The 25,113-nt window shown below is 34.3% G+C and overlaps 1 protein-coding gene across 1 annotated transcript; it reads right to left on the bottom strand.

The window, feature by feature from the left end:
* Positions 1 to 1,989: 1,989 nt before the first annotated feature.
* LOC149778553 (cell adhesion molecule CEACAM5-like) lies at positions 1,990 to 24,043 on the bottom strand. Its single transcript, XM_089939459.1, has 10 exons — positions 23,965 to 24,043; positions 19,769 to 20,077; positions 14,009 to 14,281; positions 11,401 to 11,673; positions 8,799 to 9,071; positions 8,071 to 8,343; positions 7,419 to 7,691; positions 6,578 to 6,835; positions 3,438 to 3,537; positions 1,990 to 2,950 (listed from the first exon to the last, which is right to left on the bottom strand). Exons 1-10 carry the CDS (start codon positions 24,038 to 24,040, stop codon positions 2,671 to 2,673), a joined length of 2,388 nt encoding a protein of 795 aa, XP_089795585.1. The 5' UTR covers positions 24,041 to 24,043; the 3' UTR covers positions 1,990 to 2,670.
* Positions 24,044 to 25,113: the final 1,070 nt, after the last annotated feature.

The following is a 25,113-nucleotide window of genomic DNA, read 5'->3' as shown; positions in this document are numbered from 1 at the left end:
AGCTGCTAGTGGATAAAACACAACTTGATCTCTAGCTAGGACATTGCCTAGTAATAAATGAATATACGTGATAGGTAAAGAACTAACTGCTTAAACAGTTACGCTCCGAAAACTAACTCTAATTCCACACTGACACTATTTTGAGGTACAGGCATATAGCCACACTCGGCGCAATGAATACGAACTTTACTAGAAGAACAGTTATCAGACAAAGGCAATGTACTTTGCAGCAAAAGACTTCGAGAAGGTCTCCTGTTTATTAATAAATTAACAAGTAAGTGATGTCAAATATTCTGACATGAATGGAATAGAATCAGACTGGGTTTTGTATGACAAACAATATATTGCTTTCAATACAAGACTATGAGCGTGTCCACTTTGAAGAAGAGCATGTGGAATACATTTGTCTTTATTACGTTTCTTACTTTGGAATATGTACCAACACGAAATGACGTGCCGTTTCTTTTTACAGTAAGTGCATGTAAGAAGACGTGAGGATTTTATTTAGTCTTCTGAGATTTTTAATTTCGATCAGTTGCACCGTTCGGTTGTTTGTTTTAATTTGGAAGTACTCATTCGAGACACGTCTGATTTTTACCAAAAACTTTCTGAGAGAGAGAGAGAGAGAGACCTAACAACAAATGAAACTTTGTGTGTCAATTAATAATCATTAGTTGTTATTACAGCATTTTTGAAGGTTTCGACTTTGTGCTAATCAAGAAAGGTAAGCTATCACTATGAATACATTTATTGAACTCTTCCGTTAATGTCAGTTGTCTTCGATTATCGTAATCTTTATCAGCTTTATCAGTTGAATACTGTCTGTCAAAAAACTGTTCTCCTTCTTTTGCAGATTCACATGGTTTTGTCCAGTTTCTGTTCTACAATTCCGAAACCCTCATCGATAAGTTTCGAATACCAACTTATAACCTTTCAACACTATCATTTAGCATATCATAATATGGAATTTGTTATAGCCGACGAAGAAGCGTGGACTAAACGAGCTTTTCTAATTGGAACACTTTGTAATAATAACGTCCAATGCCATTTCAAAGTGAGAAAAGTCATTCCGAGTGAAGAAAGTATTTATCAACTTTGTCCTATGAAAATATATTAATTTAATATTTCTGGTAACATCACTGCCTGAAATTATGTGAAAAGAGAGCGAGTGTGCTCAGCTTGCCAGTCATAATTGATTTAATTTCAGTTGCATTTCCGTTGTTGTTATGTCCCTCTTCGTTATTATCACCCTCTGTCTCTTTTGCTGCATTTCGTTCTCTTTTCTGTGGCTGACTGCATTTTTATTTTTATATCCCTCTCCTCTTTTTCTCTCTGTATTTGGATTTCCATTGTTTTCTATTCCCTCTCTCTCTCTCTCTCTCTCTCTCTCTCTCTCTCTCTCTCTCTCGCTCGCTCATTCTTTCTCTCTCTCTCTGCATTTGTTTTTATTTTTCTCTCTGTCACTGATATTGCATTTCCAATATTTCCTTCTAAAACCGAATTTTTAAAAATTATTTTCCATCTGATTACTTAACTATAATTATTTAAATATCAGATCAAAATCAGATACAGCGTTAATATTCAAACCCAGTGCACTATTATCTGAACATTCTTTCCACCAAATACTGAAATAAAATATTCTTTATATCATGCCTTGTTAAAGATATTATCGCTTGTGAAAGATCATAATGTATACTAAGTTCAAGCAACTCTATTTCTGTCATAGACTTTAAGCCTTCCTGGGTAGTAATTAAAAGTTCTCAAGTTTAGATGACATTGTGAATGCTTGCTGATTTCCATAAAGATGTGTGCAATAAAACCCTTGTCCAGAGACAATAAAAATTATGAAAGAACGTCAATTTAAATATTGCATACAATTGTTAATATCTCTGAAATGTTGTATACAAAGTAAGGTCTTGGAACGGTCCTCAGTATCTGTAACAAATATAGGTCTTACGATATGAAACAGATAGAATGTGAAACCATCAATTATTTAAAATTCAAGAAACAATTTATTTCGTAAAAGAAAAAGAAAAAGACACTTACAGAATTGTGAATTAAATTCCATATGAAACTAAATGTTCTTTCACAGCATCCAAAAGACAAACGCTCTACTTAATAAAAACAATTATGACAAACGTCAAACACACAATGCAAATGGGATATTCGTAGCAATCCTTTGTGACAAGCGTACCTTATTTACAATTGTACAAGTCCTAGAATTTGATATCCTTGTTGCGAGATGAGGGATTCTTCAATTACATTACAAATAAACGTTTCAATCACGAAATTGTTTTCAATTTATTCGCTAACTTCTACTCCCTGCCTTGATCATCCTGTCACAAATCTACTACGTTTCTCTCTGTGCAAAACAAATTAAATAGGATTATTTTATTATGTGATCTCTTGCTGTTTTATTCAATTTCATTGAGACTAATTTAACCTTTTGCCTATCTCACTCATTGGAGATGATTCGTGAAATTGATACAATTGAGCGACAAATTATCACAATAACACTAAAATATGATATTCCCTATTCAACACAGAAATTGTCAAGGAAAAAATATTTCTTGGAGATAAAGTTGCAGTGTTAATTCTTGGAATGTAAAACGGATATGTTCATCATGAAATAACAAATGTGGCTTTAAACTAACATAAATATAAATTTATTCATATGGGATGAAGGTACGCATCTTCATCTGACTGTAGAGGAAGTTCTTGCAGGTTCTTTGGAATTATAGATGTCAATCCTAAGCTTTGACTTGTTAAATCACCGTTTTCGTCGATAACTGTATGTAACCCTCCTGTCGTATCTTCTTCTATTGTCCAGTAGTTAGCAGCTGAAACTATTTCTCTACGTACTAATTCAAAGTCTCTGTCAGTTCCAAGGCTATCATTTGGCGGAACAATCTCCACAGTGGTGCTGCTGTTCCTATTTGGCTTAAAACACCTGCAACGTCAATAACAAAGCTTACAATTTTAAATACGCTACAAAAAATGTGAAATACTATGTCGAGAGTATAATAAAATAAAATGAAATTCGTAATTCCTTTTTAAATAAATCGATATTTTGTCTTTTGATTGTACAGATAATTACATGGATTGCACGCTTTGTAAGATTTACTTTGCACCATATTTGTTCAAATTTAAGCCCTTTTAATATTTGTTTTGGCGGGGTAGCATTTTAAAAACAGGGTTATTTCTAAACATTCTGATCATCGACTAAACAGTGCAAAATTATACCTATTTGCTTTGGAAACAGAAAGAAATTCATAAAGACGTCGAAATAAAAAAAATGGTTCATTCACATTAAGCTTTGTTAACACTTAAAGCGGCACTGTTAATTAAGTATGGTTAAATTAAATGATTCCACGGTTAACATTTCGCAAATATGTCTTTAAAAGAACTGCAGGGAAGAATACGTTTTCATTGCTTACCGTTTTCGTAGTTTATATACAAGGAATCCACTAATCAAACACGGGAGAATTGCAGCTGTGCCTAACAGGATGTTAGTCAGAGAAGGCGATTCTGTTGTCTCTGTAATATTAAGCGAGGATGCCTTAGAGATACAGCATTTGTGAGACCTTATGAAACACACTGAACACAACATTCACTTTTTCCACCCATTATTGGCCGTAAGCGACATAACCTGATACTCAAACAAGGGTTCCACATACCTTGATGTCTCGCCAACAATAACGCAGCTTTGGGGAGACATAACACCTGGTACAAAGATTATCAATATAGTAATATCGTACCAAAGATCCTATTGAAAGTAATCTGCAATACATGGAATTTTCACAGCTTAGCTTAATCTCAATATTGAAAAAGTGGTTGGAAAAGTTAAAACTATGTTTAACATTTACATTTTACAGTGTTATCTTTGTATAAATCGAACCAGCAAAATCTGACTTTACTTCCCTTTGATTGCATATGGAACATACATTAAGTACGACCGTGACAGAAATTATAATCCAATGACATAGGTATGAAAAATCAAAACAGTATATACCTTCTTAATAATATAAAGAAAGTATAAAACTAGTCCTATCTTTTCAAAAGTAACTTGTTTGCTGAAGGTGTTATGAAAGTAATGCGACTTTAATATAGAATGGACAATCTAAGATATATCATTTCGAAATATAATTAATTCGATTTCGAAAATATAATTCATACTAAATTCCGTGCTGGTTTCATACATTATTAGACAATATTGTTTTACTGTCAAAGGTTTATGAGGCTACAATTGTAAGCATCTAAATAAATAAATCCCTGAACAAAAATGAATGTCTGTAAATTTAAATCTGCAAAATAAAGCAACAGCCCAATTGTGTCCTTGTCAATGGTATATTTGCCACACACAAAAAAAAACATTGTTTGTATATCACTTTCGGCCAGATTGTGTTTTTGTCCATGGTATTTAAGCAGAATAACACATCGTATGTATAAATGGTTTGACAAATATTGTGCATTTGTCCATTTTATATCTGCATAAAAAGACGCTGAATACATTCATTTCGACCGAAACGTATATTTGTCAACGTTGTATATGAAGACGAATACGTCTGATAAATACAATCCACGGTCAAGTTATTTCTTTCTGAATGTCATATCTGCAGAATAACACATTTCATGTAGACCACTTTCGACCAAATTGTATATTTGGGAATGTTATGTAAGCATAGTATGTGTAACACACTTAGCCAAACTGTATCCTCGTCAATGCTGTATCTAAAGACTAACATGGTTGATGTCCTCGGTTATTAACCTTTGAGACCAGTTGTTACTCATGCAGCATTTTGTCTTGCATTAATAGTAAGGCTGTACTACTATTGAAGTGATTATCTACTGCTCCTTTCTCAAAATTAGCTATTTTCCAAGAACATTTTATAAAGTTCTAAAATAATTCTAGATATATATTCTTAAGGTGACACCTGGCCCTATATTGTCAAAAGCGTCACAGCACGATTCTCAAGGTAAAGCTCAAAACCCCTGAAATCAGAAATGATAGAAATAGACATATATCGGAAAGGTAGTAGGCAATCAACTAATCACATTAAAGTTACAGGCTGTAAAAGGCTTTAACCGTCGGATTGAGGTTTGTGCTCAAATTCTTTGTACAATAGGTGGCATGGGATCTTTGGCGACACATTTTGGTTGCTCGTGAAACTTCCAGTCAAAATATACGTATTATCCAAAACTACCAGAAGTTTTGCTAATTGCAAGATCATTCCATTCTGAGAACAGATTCCCTATGGGGACATTCTAAAACTTACAAACCTATTTTAGCTTTGCATAAAAATTAGGTCTGATATTGTAAGACATTACATTAACAGTTACATCAGTGTGAAAGAGTTACAGAGAACAAATAAAGGCTAACATTTTTTTCTTTAGTTAATATGTTATGATGTACGATCTATTGCATCCATTTCCCTCTTCAGAGAAATCAAAACAATCACCTGAACTAATGATAAGACTTGAATTTCACGATTCCAATATATAATCCCAAATTCTAACTAAATAACAGTGCATTGAAGAATAAAGATTGAATGTAACGTTTATCTTTGATTTATTTCTGTAAGTACAACATTCGTATTCTGTCATTCTACGGAAGAACGATCACGGAGTGTCATTTGCAATAGCATCAAACTGTAAAGTTTCTTTAGCATAACGGATAAGGGGTATTCTCATAAAATTAAGTTTTACTTTACCCAAACGAACGCAGAACTGCGTATATCGTGACTCTCTTATCGCAGCTGTAGTTTCTGGTGTTGTAGGAGTTAGTTTATGAAAGTGGAAACACTTATCTCCATATATCGCATACTCTTTACTATTTTTAATAGGATTCGTACATTCTTACTAATTATTATACTATATCACCAAATAATCTTTTTATACTTTTAAAAGGTTTGTAAATTTGTTTGTTTTGTCATGGATAACTAATGCTAACATGCATTTGTCTTTCGGAAATACTAAGTTATTAACACAAAGAGGTCACCTTTACCCAAATACTTGCCACTATGGCTTTGTTCGTCTTTTAGTGTGTGAATCACCGCGAGGAATACGGTATATATGTTAATACGCAACAAAGTCACACCTATGATGCCATTAACGTTGCAGGGCATGCTCATCGTGTGGGATCTCGCATCAGTCAACTTAACTTAAAAATTTTCCTAATCCATATTTCTTCGTAAGTGATGGCATTAAGATTTCAACCTAAGAAAATTTAATGTCTGTCATATCAAATAAATTGCAACTGACTCAAGGTCCATACCTGCTCAAGAATCCACTTCTCTTGTTTGAAAGAAAAATACACTTATAAAATATGATCTTTAAAAGAAATGGGCTGATGAAATGACAATGGACTAAAATAGCAGATGTATGATGTTGTTACCTCTTTTTACTACAACTGCCTCACATTATAATCTCAAACTAATATGTGCATACACAAAAGCTTTAACAGTGGCTTAAATAGAAACGATAACATTAAGTTCACGCTATCGATGAAAAATATCATCCTTGCTTTATTTTGTATTGTCATTAAACTATTAAAAGGTGCTAGTACAACATGCTTTACCGAATTCATGCGAAATGGTCAAGAAAATTGCCCCTGAAGCTTTTCCTGTTGTTGGATTAACTGCTCGGCATACATAAGTTCCCTTCTCCCTTATGTTATAGAAATTATCTTTAGAGTTTACAATGTCCACCCCTGGCCCAAAAAGCGAATATTCGCATGGGGGATAGCAATCTGCAAAACAGCTGACAAATTTGAATTGCTCCGTGTTTGGATCATTCTTTATTTTCACTTCATTGAAGTATAAGAAACTAGGACCATCTGAAAAGAGACACAATTTATTACTTCAACCTTTTAATTAAAAAGATCCAAAGCATACTTCATAATGCAATTATTCAAACTAATTAAAATAATTGTGGTCATATAATGGAAAATAGGCACATTGCTGAATTGTAATTCTGTAACGTAAACCGTGGAAAATAGCAAAGAGAAGATAGTGTCAGGTACCATCATTTCCAAAACGGAGATGACTATGTTAATAATAATAATAATAATAATAATAATAATAATAATAATAATTATTATTATTATTATTATTATTATTATTATTATTATTATTATTATACAGCTCGAGAGCGAAACGATATAGAACTCGTCTTCGATTTCCGTACATTCAACAATACCGTATATGTGCAATTAATTTAAATTATGAAAACGGATCATTTTTAATGGATTGTGCAAAACTATTTCATATTACTCTTCTTAGATGAGTATTGTAATGTTTACGTCATATTTCTTATGTAGCTAAGACAGCATGCGAAAGCAAAATGAATGAAGGAATGAGAAGTAATATCAATTGACAGAAGTATCTCTATTATTTGAAAGAATGCTATGAGATACTTACATATAACTTCCAGGGTAATGTTACCAACCACGGCTTTATTAGTGACTGTATTCTTAGCTATGCAAGAATAATTCCCGGCGTCCTTCCTTGTTGTATTTGAGATTATCATTGTAGATATGTCCGATATCAGTATCTCTGGAATATCATGATCAATGTGCTTTATCCATTGAAATGAACAGGATATATAACAGTCGGCCAAGCAATTGATGGATAAGGCGTCAAATTCCTGTATGGTGGTTTTATTTGGAACGATGGTAATGTTGTCTGGATCATCTGAAAAAGACTGGCGTCATTTAAAAACAACAAAACAAGATTTGACAAAGTTCAAATACGTACTTATGCAAAAGGTTAAAGAGTAGTAGTAGAAGTAGTAATAGTAGTAATAATAGTCCTGAAGAAGTAAGGACATATAGAAACGACTTCATTTTCTGTATATTCAACTACACATCTAATGCCATACTAGTCTGATTTTAAGGGGCTGTGTGGTTTTCATAGGAGTCTTTTTATGTTCGTTTGATGTATACACTATACGTTTTGTCTTATTCAGTGGATATAACGGCATCTGAAAGCAATGCGAATGGAAGTCATGCCAAAATGTTAAAAAGTGACAGAAGTATACATTGCATTCGAAATGATACAAGAAGAGACTCACATATAACATCCAGGCTGAAGTTATCAACCAAGGTTTTTTTGATGACTGTATTCGTAGCTATGCAAGAGTAATTTCCAGCATCTTTTCGTGTTGTATTTGAGATTACCAGTGTAGCCAAGTCCGATATCAACATTGTTTTAATATCATTATTACTGTGCTTAATCCATTGAAATGAACAGGGAACATAACAGTCAGCCAAGCAAGTGATAGACAAGGCGTCAAATTCGTCAATGGTGTTTTCATTTGGAACGATGGTAATGTTGTATGGGCCATCTAAAGAAGACAAGATATAATTCAAGTAGAACACAGTACGATTTGATAAGTTTCTGTAAGTACTGATCGGAAAGGTAAAACTCATTATCATTATTATTATTATTATCATTATTATTATTATTATTATGGCAGTAGTAATTATAGCAGTAGTAGTGGTGGTCGTCCTGAGCACTAAAGAGATGTGGCATATAAATCGTCTTCGTTTTCCTTCTATTAAACCAAATCTTGTAGGCCTAACCAATCTAACATCTAACGTTTAACGGATCTTTTTTTTCAGGAATTAGGTAAATATGTAATAATAACCTTCTTTTATGATTATTGTAAAATGTTTATCATTTTTTATTTCGTATTCAGGTGGGTATAACAGCATATGTAAGTGAACGGAATAACGTCATGTCAAACAAAATAATATAAACTGACAGAGGCATACACATTTTCCGAAAGTACGTACTTACATATTACTTCCAGGGTGATGTTATCAGCCACGGTTTTATTGGTGAATGTATTCGTAGCAATGCAGGAGTAATCCCCTGTGTCCTTTCTTGTTGCATTTGAGATCTGCATTGTGGCCATATCCGATACCAACACATTATGAATCTCTTGGTCACCGTGCTTTATCCATTGAAATGAGCAGAATTGATAGCAATCGGCCAAGCATGTGATGTTCAAAGAGCCGAATTCGTTAATGGTGGTTTCAATTGGAACGAATGTAATTTTGTATGGGCCATCTGAAATAGACACGATGTTATTCAAGAGCAACACAACTGGATTTAATAAGTTTGTAAAAGTATTTATTGAAAAGATAAAATTCAAGCGTTGGACAGATATATTTCTTTCTCAAGCAAGTGTCAATCATCTTCACCAAAAATAAAAGATGCAACCAAATGGAGGACGGGATTCGATATTCACTGGCATACACTAGTTATATGTTTGAATTTTAACAATGAACTGAAAGGACAATAAGATCCCTGAATTTCTATATATAAATGCAAAATATGTAAATGTAATTATAAACTGATAAACTGACGTATATATACTAAACAGAGGCTAACAAAATTGTCTCTGCAACCTACATTCATTACTTTCACGCATTATTATCTGAACGAAATTTATATAGAATGAAAATAATATTATAAAACAGGTTAGAGAGTAACAATTCATAAAAGCAAGCATCGCGCCGCGGGCAACGACACCAGTTGCATAGTACTGATTGACCTACATCCCATCCAATTTGGGCATTCGTTTTTTCCTTTATCCCTTCTCAGCGAAAGACAAAGGGAACAAGGTAGGATTAAAGATGTTGAAGTTCACGTGATCTCAGTCAATATTGTACAAGATTTCGAAACAATGTGTTCGATTCATCCTATGCCGCACGTGCAAAGTGCTTTCGATGAGAAAAAACGAATAATTCCAGCACACAGACGATGTATTGCTACTTTGTCTGTGTATAAATTCCTCACCATAAGAATAAATCTCCATATAACGGAACGTATTGTCAGTGAGCGGTCTACTTAAGGACTTGCACATCTTCAGATGTAGAGGTATGTGAGTTATTTATTAATTTCTTATGTATATTATAAGTTGTAACTATTGTACTACTACTTTTTATTTTTGTATATTTTCTATGTAGCTTCAGCTTACCTAGCACAATACAAATATTTTCTATTCTTGTTTGTGACTTAGCAAGAAATTTATATTAGCAATAAAGCGCCGTTTTATTAAGAAACGTGTAGTACCATAAGAGTCTTATCGGACACAGGTAGGTTCACTACTCAACCTGTTTATTGCTTCGTAATTATTGTGCCAATAATATAATCTGCATAGCTTACCGTATGTATCGTCATTACGTTTTATCGTATATGACCGTGTCATGCATAGTACTCGGTGTTAGATGTATTTTCAGCTGATCGGAGTCGACGTGGTACCAGCTGTAGAGCTAACCATAGACGTTGACCATAGCAGCTGTAAAGCTGAACCATAGCAGCCGTATAGCTGAGTATACAGTGTTGCTGGTCGAGTAGCAGGTGGTCGGGCGTTGTTGACCGATTGGTGGGCGCTGATTGCTTGATTGACCAAGAAATTGAATGGTGGTCGGTGACTACCTCGAATACTGATTGCTTGATTGACCAGTGTGACTGGTAGCCAAGTGTGCTAGTGACAGAGTGTGTAACTCCATACATGTAATTTTTATCCGTGGGCAATTTTGGAGTTTGTATTATCTAGTGTTTTTGGTATTGTAAAGATATTTTGTATGATATATGTCCCTTTGTTTTCATCATTTTCCTATTTGAGTAAAATACCTTATTTGTAAACTATTTGAGTGATCTTTCTTTTATTATTTGAGTAAAACACATCATTCGTTTTGTCGTGTGAAATTCTTGTGAATCATTCACCTTTGCCTTTTTACTGTGTAAGGTCATTTATTTGTATTTTCATTTGTTGCATTGTTAGGTTCGTGCGGATTATGTTAATTTTTCCAATATTTGGATCTTATACACGAACGTATTAATCACAATTCTTTTCTCATTCAAATCATTCATCATTAAATATTATATTTGTATCACCATCAAAAGTGTTCTTTATAAATCCGAAATCCAACCCGGTTATCTTGTTACAGTGGTATTTGACAATCGGGTGAATGCAGAATTTTGATAGAAATTAAATATAACAAAATAAAGTTATAAATATAAATTTATTATTATTATTATTATTATCATTATTATTATTAAGGCAGTAGCAATTACAGTAGTAGTAGTGGTGGTCGTCCTGAGCACTAAAGAGATGTGGCATATAAATCGTCTTCGTTTTCCTTCTATTAAACCAAATCTTGTAGGCCTAACCAATCTAACATCTAACGTTTAACGGATCTTTTTTTTCAGGAATTAGGTAAATATGTAATAATAACCTTCTTTTATGATTATTGTAAAATGTTTATCATTTTTTATTTCGTATTCAGGTGGGTATAACAGCATATGTAAGTGAACGGAATAACGTCATGTCAAACAAAATAATATAAACTGACAGAGGCATACACATTTTCCGAAAGTACGTACTTACATATTACTTCCAGGGTGATGTTATCAGCCACGGTTTTATTGGTGAATGTATTCGTAGCAATGCAGGAGTAATCCCCTGTGTCCTTTCTTGTTGCATTTGAGATCTGCATTGTGGCCATATCCGATACCAACACATTATGAATCTCTTGGTCACCGTGCTTTATCCATTGAAATGAGCAGAATTGATAGCAATCGGCCAAGCATGTGATGTTCAAAGAGCCGAATTCGTTAATGGTGGTTTCAATTGGAACGAATGTAATTTTGTATGGGCCATCTGAAATAGACACGATGTTATTCAAGAGCAACACAACTGGATTTAATAAGTTTGTAAAAGTATTTATTGAAAAGATAAAATTCAAGCGTTGGACAGATATATTTCTTTCTCAAGCAAGTGTCAGTCATCTTCACCAAAAATAAAAGATGCAACCAAATGGAGGACGGGATTCGATATTCACTGGCATACACTAGTTATATGTTTGAATTTTAACAATGAACTGAAAGGACAATAAGATCCCTGAATTTCTATATATAAATGCAAAATATGTAAGTGTAATTATAAACTGATAAACTGACGTATATATACTAAACAGAGGCTAACAAAATTGTCTCTGCAACCTACATTCATTACTTTCACGCATTATTATCTGAACGAAATTTATATAGAATGAAAATAATATTATAAAACAGGTTAGAGAGTAACAATTCATAAAAGCAAGCATCGCGCCGCGGGCAACGACACCAGTTGCATAGTACTGATTGACCTACATCCCATCCAATTTGGGCATTCGTTTTTTCCTTTATCCCTTCTCAGCGAAAGACAAAGGGAACAAGGTAGGATTAAAGATGTTGAAGTTCACGTGATCTCAGTCAATATTGTACAAGATTTCGAAACAATGTGTTCGATTCATCCTATGCCGCACGTGCAAAGTGCTTTCGATGAGAAAAAACGAATAATTCCAGCACACAGACGATGTATTGCTACTTTGTCTGTGTATAAATTCCTCACCATAAGAATAAATCTCCATATAACGGAACGTATTGTCAGTGAGCGGTCTACTTAAGGACTTGCACATCTTCAGATGTAGAGGTATGTGAGTTATTTATTAATTTCTTATGTATATTATAAGTTGTAACTATTGTACTACTACTTTTTATTTTTGTATATTTTCTATGTAGCTTCAGCTTACCTAGCACAATGCAAATATTTTCTATTCTTGTTTGTGACTTAGCAAGAAATTTATATTAGCAATAAAGCGCCGTTTTATTAAGAAACGTGTAGTACCATAAGAGTCTTATCGGACACAGGTAGGTTCACTACTCAACCTGTTTATTGCTTCGTAATTATTGTGCCAATAATATAATCTGCATAGCTTACCGTATGTATCGTCATTACGTTTTATCGTATATGACCGTGTCATGCATAGTACTCGGTGTTAGATGTATTTTCAGCTGATCGGAGTCGACGTGGTACCAGCTGTAGAGCTAACCATAGACGTTGACCATAGCAGCTGTAAAGCTGAACCATAGCAGCCGTATAGCTGAGTATACAGTGTTGCTGGTCGAGTAGCAGGTGGTCGGGCGTTGCTGACCGATTGGTGGGCGCTGATTGCTTGATTGACCAAGAAATTGAATGGTGGTCGGTGACTACCTCGAATACTGACTGCTTGATTGACCAGTGTGACTGGTAGCCAAGTGTGCTAGTGACAGAGTGTGTAACTCCATACATGTAATTTTTATCCGTGGGCAATTTTGGAGTTTGTATTATCTAGTGTTTTTGGTATTGTAAAGATATTTTGTATGATATATGTCCCTTTGTTTTCATCATTTTCCTATTTGAGTAAAATACCTTATTTGTAAACTATTTGAGTGATCTTTCTTTTATTATTTGAGTAAAACACATCATTCGTTTTGTCGTGTGAAATTCTTGTGAATCATTCACCTTTGCCTTTTTACTGTGTAAGGTCATTTATTTGTATTTTCATTTGTTGCATTGTTAGGTTCGTGCGGATTATGTTAATTTTTCCAATATTTGGATCTTATACACGAACGTATTAATCACAATTCTTTTCTCATTCAAATCATTCATCATTAAATATTATATTTGTATCACCATCAAAAGTGTTCTTTATAAATCCGAAATCCAACCCGGTTATCTTGTTACAGTGGTATTTGACAATCGGGTGAATGCAGAATTTTGATAGAAATTAAATATAACAAAATAAAGTTATAAATATAAATTTATTATTATTATTATTATTATTATTATCATTATTATTATTAAGGCAGTAGCAATTACAGTAGTAGTAGTGGTGGTCGTCCTGAGCACTAAAGAGATGTGGCATATAAATCGTCTTCGTTTTCCTTCTATTAAACCAAATCTTGTAGGCCTAACCAATCTAACATCTAACGTTTAACGGATCTTTTTTTTCAGGAATTAGGTAAATATGTAATAATAACCTTCTTTTATGATTATTGTAAAATGTTTATCATTTTTTATTTCGTATTCAGGTGGGTATAACAGCATATGTAAGTGAACGGAATAACGTCATGTCAAACAAAATAATATAAACTGACAGAGGCATACACATTTTCCGAAAGTACGTACTTACATATTACTTCCAGGGTGATGTTATCAGCCACGGTTTTATTGGTGAATGTATTCGTAGCAATGCAGGAGTAATCCCCTGTGTCCTTTCTTGTTGCATTTGAGATCTGCATTGTGGCCATATCCGATACCAACACATTATGAATCTCTTGGTCACCGTGCTTTATCCATTGAAATGAGCAGAATTGATAACAATCGGCCAAGCATGTGATGTTCAAAGAGCCGAATTCGTTAATGGTGGTTTCAATTGGAACGAATGTAATTTTGTATGGGCCATCTGAAATAGACACGATGTTATTCAAGAGCAACACAACTGGATTTAATAAGTTTGTTAAAGTATTTATTGAAAAGATAAAATTCAAGCGTTGGACAGATATATTTCTTTCTCAAGCAAGTGTCAATCATCTTCACCAAAAATAAAAGATGCAACCAAATGGAGGACGGGATTCGATATTCACTAGCATACACTAGTTATATGTTTGAATTTTAACAATGAACTGAAAGGACAATAAGATCCCTGAATTTCTATATATAAATGCAAAATATGTAAGTGTAATTATAAACTGATAAACTGACGTATATATACTAAACAGAGGCTAACAAAATTGTCTCTGCAACCTACATTCATTACTTTCGCGCATTATTATCTGAACGAAATTTATATAGAATGAAAATAATATTATAAAACAGGTTAGAGAGTAACAATTCATAAAAGCAAGCATCGCGCCGCGGGCAACGACACCAGTTGCATAGTACTGATTGACCTACATCCCATCCAATTTGGGCATTCGTTTTTTCCTTTATCCCTTCTCAGCGAAAGACAAAGGGAACAAGGTAGGATTAAAGATGTTGAAGTTCACGTGATCTCAGTCAATATTGTACAAGATTTCGAAACAATGTGTTCGATTCATCCTATGCCGCACGTGCAAAGTGCTTTCGATGAGAAAAAACGAATAATTCCAGCACACAGACGATGTATTGCTACTTTGTCTGTGTATAAATGCCTCTCCATAAGAATAAATCTCCATATAACGGAACGTATTGTCAGTGAGCGGTCTACTTAAGGACTTGCACATCTTCAGATGTAGAGGTATGTGAGTTATTTATTAATTTCTTATGTATATTATAAGTTGTAACTATTGTACTACTACTTTTTATTTTTGTATATTTTCTATGTAGCTTCAGCTTACCTAGCACAATGCAAATATTTTCTATTCTTGTTTGTGACTTAGCAAGAAATTTATATTAGCAATAAAGCGCCGTTTTATTAAGAAACGTGTAGTACCATAAGAGTCTTATCGGACACAGGTAGATTCACTACTCAACCTGTTTATTGCTTCGTAATTATTGTGCCAATAATATAATCTGCATAGCTTACCGTATATAACGTCATTACGTTTTATCGTATATGACCGTGTCATGCATAGTACTCGGTGTTAGATGTATTTTCAGCTGATCGGAGTCGACGTGGTACCAGCTGTAGAGCTAACCATAGACGTTGACCATAGCAGCTGTAAAGCTGAACCATAGCAGCCGTATAGCTGAGTATACAGTGTTGCTGGTCGAGTAGCAGGTGGTCGGGCGTTGTTGACCGATTGGTGGGCGCTGATTGCTTGTTTGACCAAGAAATTGAATGGTGGTCGGTGACTACCTCGAATACTGACTGCTTGATTGACCAGTGTGACTGGTAGCCAAGTGTGCTAGTGACAGAGTGTGTAACTCCATACATGTAATTTTTTATCCGTGGGCAATTTTGGAGTTTGTATTACTAGTGTTTTGGCATTGTAAAAATGTTTTCTTTGATATATGTCCCTTTGTTTTCATCATTTTCCTATTTGAGTAAAATACCTCATTTGTTCACTGTTTCAGTGATTTTTCTTTTATTATTTGAGTAAAACGCATCATTCGTTTTGTCGTGTGAAATTCTTGTGAATCATTCACCTTTGCCTTTTTACTGTGTAAGGTCATTTATTTGTATTTTCATTTGTTGCATTGTTAGGTTCGTGCGGATTATGTTAATTTTTCCAATATTTGGATCTTTTACAGGCACGTATTAATCATAATTCTTTTCTCATTCAAATCATTCATCATTAAATATTATATTTGTATCACCATCAAAAGTGCTCTTTATAAATCCGAAGTCCAACCCGGTTACCTTGTTACAGTGGTATTTGACAATCGGGTGAATGCAGAATTTTGATAGAAATTCAATATATCAAAATAAAGTTATAAATATAAATTGACACTTAACACCAGTATACCAAACAAAACAAACCGCGCATCCCCGGAACCAACATTATGTATACAAGTATTATACACTGTATTACCTGGGGTACTACAGAGGACGCTCTGTCCATACAAATACACCGTAAATTTCACAACCATGATTACTCTACTCCACCCCACCCCCAAAACCCGACTATAATTTGGAAAAATCTAAGTCGACGCCCAAGCATGTTTTTTTTATTTTTTATTTTATACACTAAAGAAGAAACAAAACTCTAAATAATATTACCGGCTCGAGGGTTAGACGATCTAACCTGTTATTTATTTAGCACATACAACCAGTCAAAATTATTAAATGTCTTCCTTGTGTCATATCAAAATGTGGTCAAAGAACAAACCTATTGACCCCAGAATCAATATGTCCCTTTGTCACGGAATGGTGTAAATGTTATTCATTAAATACATGTACTCGGGTTTAGTTTTTTCGCTGTACAACGATACCCGAGGGTGATTATGTATATGGTCTATTGTATTTCGAAATCGTGAGTACGATTCGTACTATGCCACACGTGCAAGGTGCTTTCGATACGGCGAAACGAAAAGTATAAAAGTATAAATACTTTACTGTATGTAAAGGGTCTTTACAATACTAATGGTTTTGTCAGCAAGCGGCCTGCTTAAAGGATTCGCACAACTCCAGCTGTAGGGGTAGGTAATTGTTTGGTCTTAAGTGATAACTAGTGTATTACCATATTTACCTTTGCATGTTTGTTATATAGTTTTCTTTATACAGTATAATGCGTGTATTTTTTATTCTTGTTGCGACGTAGTACAGGATTTTATATTGGTAATGTAAAGCTACATTTTTTTAAAGAATTGTTTACCATAGTCTTATCGAGCAGGGTTAGGTTTACTATTGAACCTGTCATTTTGTAATTGCCATAATAATATAATCTTTATAACTTACCATGTATGACGTCCTTACGTTATTATGTCTGTATCAAGTTTAGTACACTGTATCGGGTATATTTTCAGCTGTCTGAGGGTAGGAATATCCGGGGTGTCCGATGTTGTCTGAGGGTAGGAATATCCGGGGTGTCCGGTGTTGTCTGAGGGCAGGAATATCCGGGGTGTCCGGCGTTGTCTGAAGGTCGGAATATCCGGGGTGTCCGGTGTTGTCTGAGTGTAGAAACGTCCGTTTGTCCGGAGCGTTTAAGGTGCCGGAGTGTCTAATGTGTAGTGTCCGAGTGTCAAATGTCAAGAGTGACTAAGGTGACCCAGCTGTAGAGCCGTCAAAGGACCAGGGTGTCCGGAGGGTCTAATATTTGGAGTGTCCGGAGGGTCTAATGTTCGGAGTGATCATAGTATTCCGAGGGTCCGGAGTCTGTAGCAGTTGTGAAATTGATTCGTAGGAGCTGTGGAGCGGATATGGTGCACGGGTAACGGAGTGTATCTCCGTACGTGTATTTTATTAGCTGTAGGCTAATTTTGGGTTCGTAAGACCCAGTGTATCATTCAGGACTGGAAAGATAGATGGTATATCCGTTCTTGTGTTTAGCAACATAATTTCGCTACCTGGGCGAATACATTTTTACTATGAGTAAAAAGCTTACATCGTTTACTATATGAGTGAACTATATTCATCTTTCCATTATTGAATCATTTGTGAACCATTTATCCTGTGGTTTTTTTTTTGTTTTGTTACTGAACTAATTTATTCGTATTTTGAATCCGTGCATTTTATGTTAAATAAATCCAACATTTGGATTATAAATACGCACACATCTTCATAATCTACTGCCCATATAAATCACATTAAACCATATATGTGTCGTCAAAACGTGTTCTGTTGTCAATCCGAAATATCCCACCCGGTTATCTTGTTACACCTTTTATTTTCTCAAATGGACGTCCAAGATTATGTTTCGAATAATTCACAAGACCATGGTCATTTTGTGGAAACCGTTTCGTTTCTTAGTCACGGTGACCTTGGCCTTTGATTATGTAACCTCGTTAAAATATCTCAAAGGTAAATAAGTTACTAAAGGATTATATTACAGAACTTAGGTATTTTTGCGGATATTGTTTTTCCTGATTCGCGTTTGACCTTCATCGTGGAGATACAATTAATGGGGTCTTTATTTTCTCAAATGCAAACCAACTATAATATTTTGTCAAAGAAGGTGATAAAGAAATCAAGAAATTGAATAGAAACTATTTTCTCTTTTACAATCTCTCTCGCAATCTTGACCTTTGACTACAGATTCAAAAGGCATCTTATATCAAATGCATGCAGTTAGGAAGGTTTGGACAAGTTATCTGGTATGCAAGTTTAATTAATGCTTGGAAATATTTTTCTTTCTTTCCGCTCCTTTGACCCTGTTCTTGGAAATATCCTTGTCCTAAATCAATAGGTTTATAACATGCGACAAATGCGATCTACATTCAAAGTTTCGTAATGGTAGGTGGGGGGGGGAAGAGTTATTGTGCATAAACAAAATATGGAAGGAAACAAACAGGGAAACACTGCAAAATGATACGCTCCACCTTATCGCAAGCATATAAAAATGAATGCCCTGGAACAAAGACGCGCTATTGTCTCTTTACAGATCTATACAAAACAAATCATCCAAACGTTGTTTGTCTTGATCATCATTTAAACCCCACCTGAAAGTGTATCTACGTAATCCCACATTTAATGATACAACGAGATTATCTATATTCTTCTTCCCAGGAACAATGATTGTATGCAATGATTTACCATGTGACAGCAGAACCATAGACGGAACACAGTGAACGCCAATTAAAATGAATAAATTTAATTATTTATACTTTCAGTTCTATACGCCTTCAACGTTCCTTGTGAACATATTTATTACTGTCCCCAGCCCTGCGATAATGTTGGAAGTAAAAAGCATTAGTAGATGTAATAGTCCCTTCCATCTATCTAAATTGAAAATTTGTTGATGTTGTTTTCGCGAATCCGTAAAAATTGGGTCTGCACAGCATGTTAGTGTGAAGTCATAATGATTTAGAACTCTTTGTTCTGTGCCATTGACCACTGGCTTGTACTGGTTTGATTAGCAGAATCACTGTGTTTTAACCACCTAAATGTCCCAGTGATTTGAGAGGTAAAGATCAGATATATTAGAATTGATCAGTTAATTTACTCTATGACTTCTCTAACCTGAAATACTTTAACACCTTTAATATCGGCCTATGTTTAATAATTGTTCACGTTAAAAATATATTGAAACGTGTCTTTATGCATAGTTTGGATATTTTTTATTTCTTGTCGTCTTTAACTCTGTTTATATTATTAAATTACTGCGAAGTTTCACTTATGCTCATCCATTTTGGAGAATATATATATATATATATATATATATATATATATATATATATATATATATATATATATATATATATATAATTGCAAACTGTAGCATACCATTTGAGAATTAACAAAGTGCGTAGTGTTTGTTGCTTTTTATACAGCAGATATCATCTTAGTATGAAATATTTAACTTCAACCAACCTGTCACCATTAGGTTTACTGTGTATATATCTTCGTCTTGCAGCTGTCTCTTGGCACTGTATAGTCCTTCATTATGTTTTGAAATGTTTTTGAGGCGAATGGTCAGCTGAATTTCGTGGCCTTGCCGAAAAAAGTAAACTTTCATTCGATCCTTCCACTCTGGTTCATTATAGGAAGTATTTCCCTCTGCCGAGATTGCCAATATTTCCGTATTGTTATGTGTTACAGAAATCAAGTCACCCGTTGGATTATGAAATGTCCAGTTCCAAACAGCATTTGATCCAACTTGACACTTGATAGTCTTTGTATCTGTTTTAAATAGTGTGCGCATATGTAACAGAGCAAAAATATTATTCTTATTAATACAAACATTAAGTAGCAACTTTTTAATGTATTTTTCATCCTTCCATTAACCAAAGGTTCCATGACGGAATATCCAAATGCAAAAAAAAAACTTGTTCAGTATTTTCTAACAAGAAATGTTGCATGACAAATTGAACAATTAGCAGTTCCTACCGTAAACGAAGCATCAAACTTACCATAGGTCTATAAATGTAAGTCACTGTGAAACTCATATATCGGGAAATGATGTGCACATATTAACCGTTTTCAGAGCAAATTGATAGCGACACGAGAGCAGCTCAGGTAGTTCTTTAGATTAGTTAGCATTGTTTCATCCAACAAAACAAATTGACGTTTTTAGTCGTCCGATCAGTTCAATACATTCCTGGATACCAGATCAATTGTACAAAACGAAGCTAACATAACGGGTGGCAAAAGTACTTTTATTGCAGATCACTTGACACCTATCAATATGTCTTATCTTCCATCTGTTCGCATAAAATGTATGAGCTAACGAGGGGACACTCAGTAAATATATTGGAGGATATAATAGGGTACTTAAAAGAAAGGAGACATAAAAACAACGCCATAGAACAGGCAACATAAAAGCCAAGACCATGAACTGAAGCAACATAGAAGCAAAGCTAAGACCTTTAACAATCATAGCCCGTTCCTAACAGCATACGTCATACCACCCAGATGCCTCAAACACAGCACAAATTGTCTGGAGACACGGGAATATTACTTACTCATCTACTTCTCTTAAGGATGTTTTTACTGCATACTTTTAGAATCACATATTTGTTGCTAAAGTAGGCCATGCAACTAGTAACACCACCTTGTGCATGCACAGTTAAACTCAAGACATAATACTGAACAGGGACATATGTAAAGACATACGTTTGTCTACTTGTCAGCAAATGGCCTAGAATACTACTGTAAGAGTTCATTAACTGCTGACGTTACTTACAATATCAAGCAGAGGTTTTGATAACCAAGACTTTTGCCACCCGATATGTTAGAAAGTACGTGACATTCATGACACCAGAAAGGCACTAGCTATCACACAATTCTATATAAAAAATGTAAGGCCAACTCGCTCTACTACTTCTTGCCTGCATTTATATTTGTTCGCCTTGTTCAATGATAACATCATCAATTCTAGTCATGTAGTTTTAGCATTATTCTAGCCATACATTTAATTATTATATGATTATCCTCCTTTTCTTTAGTTTAGACCTCTTCATTATTCTGAAGAATTTTTTCGTCCCGAGATGTTAATACTTACTGTTTTACTATTGTCATTCTTCGCGCGTGTGTGTGTGTATGTGTTATTTGCTGTCCCTCGACGAAGACTTTGTTTTAAGTCTAAATGCGTACCTAGAGATAGCTTAGTAAACCTTTTGATACAATAAAAGTCTCTTGCATTTTAAAATTCCTGAAAGAAGTAAACATTTACTCTAAGATATAACTTATATGCTATCGCATTTAGTATTTTTATGTAATGTACATATCGTCCTTCATACTAAGAACCTTTTGATCAAATTATTTATTGACACACACCATTTATATTCCCCGTCAATTGGCAAGCTTTATATATTGCTCTTACGATCTCATCGTTTTGTTTTTAACTATTCGACTTTGTTATCGCTGGTCGATAATAGCCTTTTATCAACTATAAATATAATTTTACATCTAACCTTATATATGGCGCTAAGTAACCGTACATTGCTGGTGGACCGTAAAACCACAATCAATCAATTAATCAATTATTAGTAAAGTGTGGACAGATAAGAATGTTATGGAAATGTGCTTAATTCTATTACTCTGCTACATATATATTTACATAGTTTTGACAATTCTATTGATGCTCAATAACCAAGTTAAAAGATGTCACGATCTGGTTGATTTGCTTTTCCCGTGTGTTCATTAAAGATTTTCGTTAGTGGAGGGAAGATCTGAGAATTTCTTTGATGTTGGATTTCATTGACTAAATATTCTATATTAGTCACATAGTTTCCAAATATAGCCCAGAAAAGAAATAAAAAATCGTCTTTAGACACGTAAATTAGTACCATATGCAACAAGAAATAAAAAAATGTTTGGTAAGTGCTTTGTTCATGTGTGTAATTTCATTCATAAATTTTTTTATAAATATATTTTGTAAGATTTGTAAAATTCTCAATCTCATGCAAACTTTTCATATCTGGCGAGCAGTTATTTAGCGGTTACAGCCCGATTCTGTTATTCATCAGCCGTCAACTAATGTAACGCACATTTTGCACAAACTTTTGCAATATATCATAAACAACTGACGAAATAATATCCGTGATTGTAGGAATAACTGGCATCCTCATTTCCCTTTTCGATACCTTTACCTCATTGTCATTTATCTATGCTACGTGATATACATATACATGTAGGTTTCCTGCCTTGCTGTATTTGCAGCTGCAGATAATTTTATAGAACGTTATTTTGTATATTGATCGTCAGTACCGAAAACGTTATAATGTTGTATAACAAAATAGCTTGTGATTTCCAAATGCATATATATATATATATATATATATATATATATATATATATATATATATATATATATATAGATAGATAGATAGATAGATAGATAGATGCATACATACATACATACATACATACATATAGATACACATATATATATATATATATATATATATATATATATATATATATATATATATATATATATATATATATATATATGTGTGTGTGTGTGTGTGTGTGTGTGTGTGACATCAAGCAATGACTGTGATTACCGAGTTGCTATGAGTTGTTAGTGAACTATAGTTTTACAGATTGTTTGCATATCTGCAAGGGAATTTATTTCTTGGACAATCGAGGAAATTTGTTTTTCAAATACGAAGTTGATGAATCAAGTATTGTCACGAAATACCTTTAATTTAAGAAAAGATAAGCATCCAATTAACGTATATTAGTTTGTTTCATAAGACTGTGGACAACTTTTCTCTCCTATTCTGTAAAACCATCTCAGAAGCGACTGAGGGCTTTTTAAACTCTTTTAATAATCCGATTATCATAACACCGATGAAGAGAAGCCAAACTGATTGAGTGTTCGAAATAACCATCCCATCTACATAATTTGGCAAAGGTACAATTAAGCAAACATTGTAAACAGAAATGAATAAATACGATTTTTCTAGCTTGGACATTTTTCAGCTACGTAACATAACTCTGGGAATAAAAAAGTGAAAACTTATACCTCTGTGGTATACGACAGATCCTACTATCCCTATCTGCAGTGATAACTTCATTGTCCGTTTGGCTTTATGTTTGTAATTGTTCTTTTCATTATAGTTATTTTATTACAATCATCCCTATACAACCTGAAAACGAATATTTGCGACACAACTAAAGGTATATGTGTGCTTGTTCATTTAAATATAAGTGAATGCCAAATAATGTTGTAATTTTAATGTAAATGCTAAATTATTCATTTTTGGGATTTGTAATGCCTTGAATTTTCCTACAGATTAATATAATGATATCATAAGGCATAAAGTTAATATTTTTTAATGATTCACACTTTGCTTGATTTCGTTTTCCCGCAAGTACGTCATAAAAGTGTAAAGAGTGTTTATGTTTAATCCTGTAATTCATTGTTAGAGTAAATTACCTGAGATAAAGAAACAATAGTAGTTACAGAATGAACCATTCCCAGGCAGCATGATTTCAGAATAATGATGATCATACTCTTTTCGGAGGCATGCAAAGCTACCAGCTAATTTTCATTCACAATTGATCGATCGAACGAGAGAGAGAAGGAGAGAGAGAGAGAGAGTGAGAGAGGTATTTACCACTGATGGTGTTTGAAATAGCTTGGACGACAAAGACCACCCAACACAAAAAGGTCATATCTTTCCTTGCACACATATCGCGGCAAAGCCACATAAATATTAAACAACAAATGTATGAGTAAATGGGTTTATCAATTAAGATTGTTCATTATTGAAAGGAAACTGGGAATTTTCTTTGATGAACACAATGTATAAGCAATTGTTTATTAAAATATGAGCGAACCGGACATCCTTTGAACGTATCGGACATATCAACAAAACTTACGTCCTGCAGCTCTAGTAATAATAAAAGGCCGGTATGAAACCATCATACATCAAACTATAGTAGGTCACAGAGCAGCAATTACCGGTGTGTCGTTGGGGCGAAGCAGGGGGCAGTCGTTGGCGGAGACCACAATGCATCTCAGTGCAGCAACGTTTTTCTAGATTCCATGCGTTTTTCGGAGGTGGGGGTCCAGACAGCCCTCTGGTGGTCATGGTAGTGTGGGCAATTATAACCAACGCACCAATTAGGGGCATTGGGTTCTGTGGGATACAGTTTGAGCGAGAAGAGGTAAAAGATTAATCAGGTGGTATATTTGCTTGAAGCCGGACACCTTTTTATGTGTACTGCGTTAGAGACTTTATGCAAGGAACAAATATTACTCAGCGAAATAGGATATACCTTGCGGGACAGACAGACAAAGACAGAGACAAAGACCGATAGAGAAACAGAGAGAAATATAGAGAAGGAACGATCACCGAAAATATTGGAAGACTATATTGGTTCATTGAGCAGCTTCACTAGAGCAAGGATGCTTCAGGACGACATAGCTACAAATGATAAGTCGAAGGACCAAACAACGAACCACATAACATTTAGCATTACGGCGGAAAACGAGGTACCAACAACAACACTACCAATCAGAGACGCAGGCACATTTAACAAACTATGGGTCTCATAGAAAAGCATCTCTGTGTATATATGTCCTTAGGTCACAAAACCCATTGCAGGAAGAAATGTTGTAGCACTTCCTGTGTCGTTAGTGCTCAGAGATGCAGAGACAGGATCTGACTTTTGACCTGGTGAAAAGGTAGAGCAGGCACACTTGCAGTCAATCGCACATGCAACAGGTATGGGTATAGTCATCAGCATTATAATCTTAGACG

The sequence above is a fragment of the Sinohyriopsis cumingii genome, chromosome 17, assembly GCF_028554795.1.
Source record: "Sinohyriopsis cumingii isolate HCF-2022 chromosome 17, ASM2855479v2, whole genome shotgun sequence".
Classification (NCBI taxonomy): domain Eukaryota; kingdom Metazoa; phylum Mollusca; class Bivalvia; order Unionida; family Unionidae; genus Sinohyriopsis; species Sinohyriopsis cumingii.
Note: the sequence above shows the minus strand (reverse complement) of the source record. Positions and strands in the feature narration are given on the sequence as shown.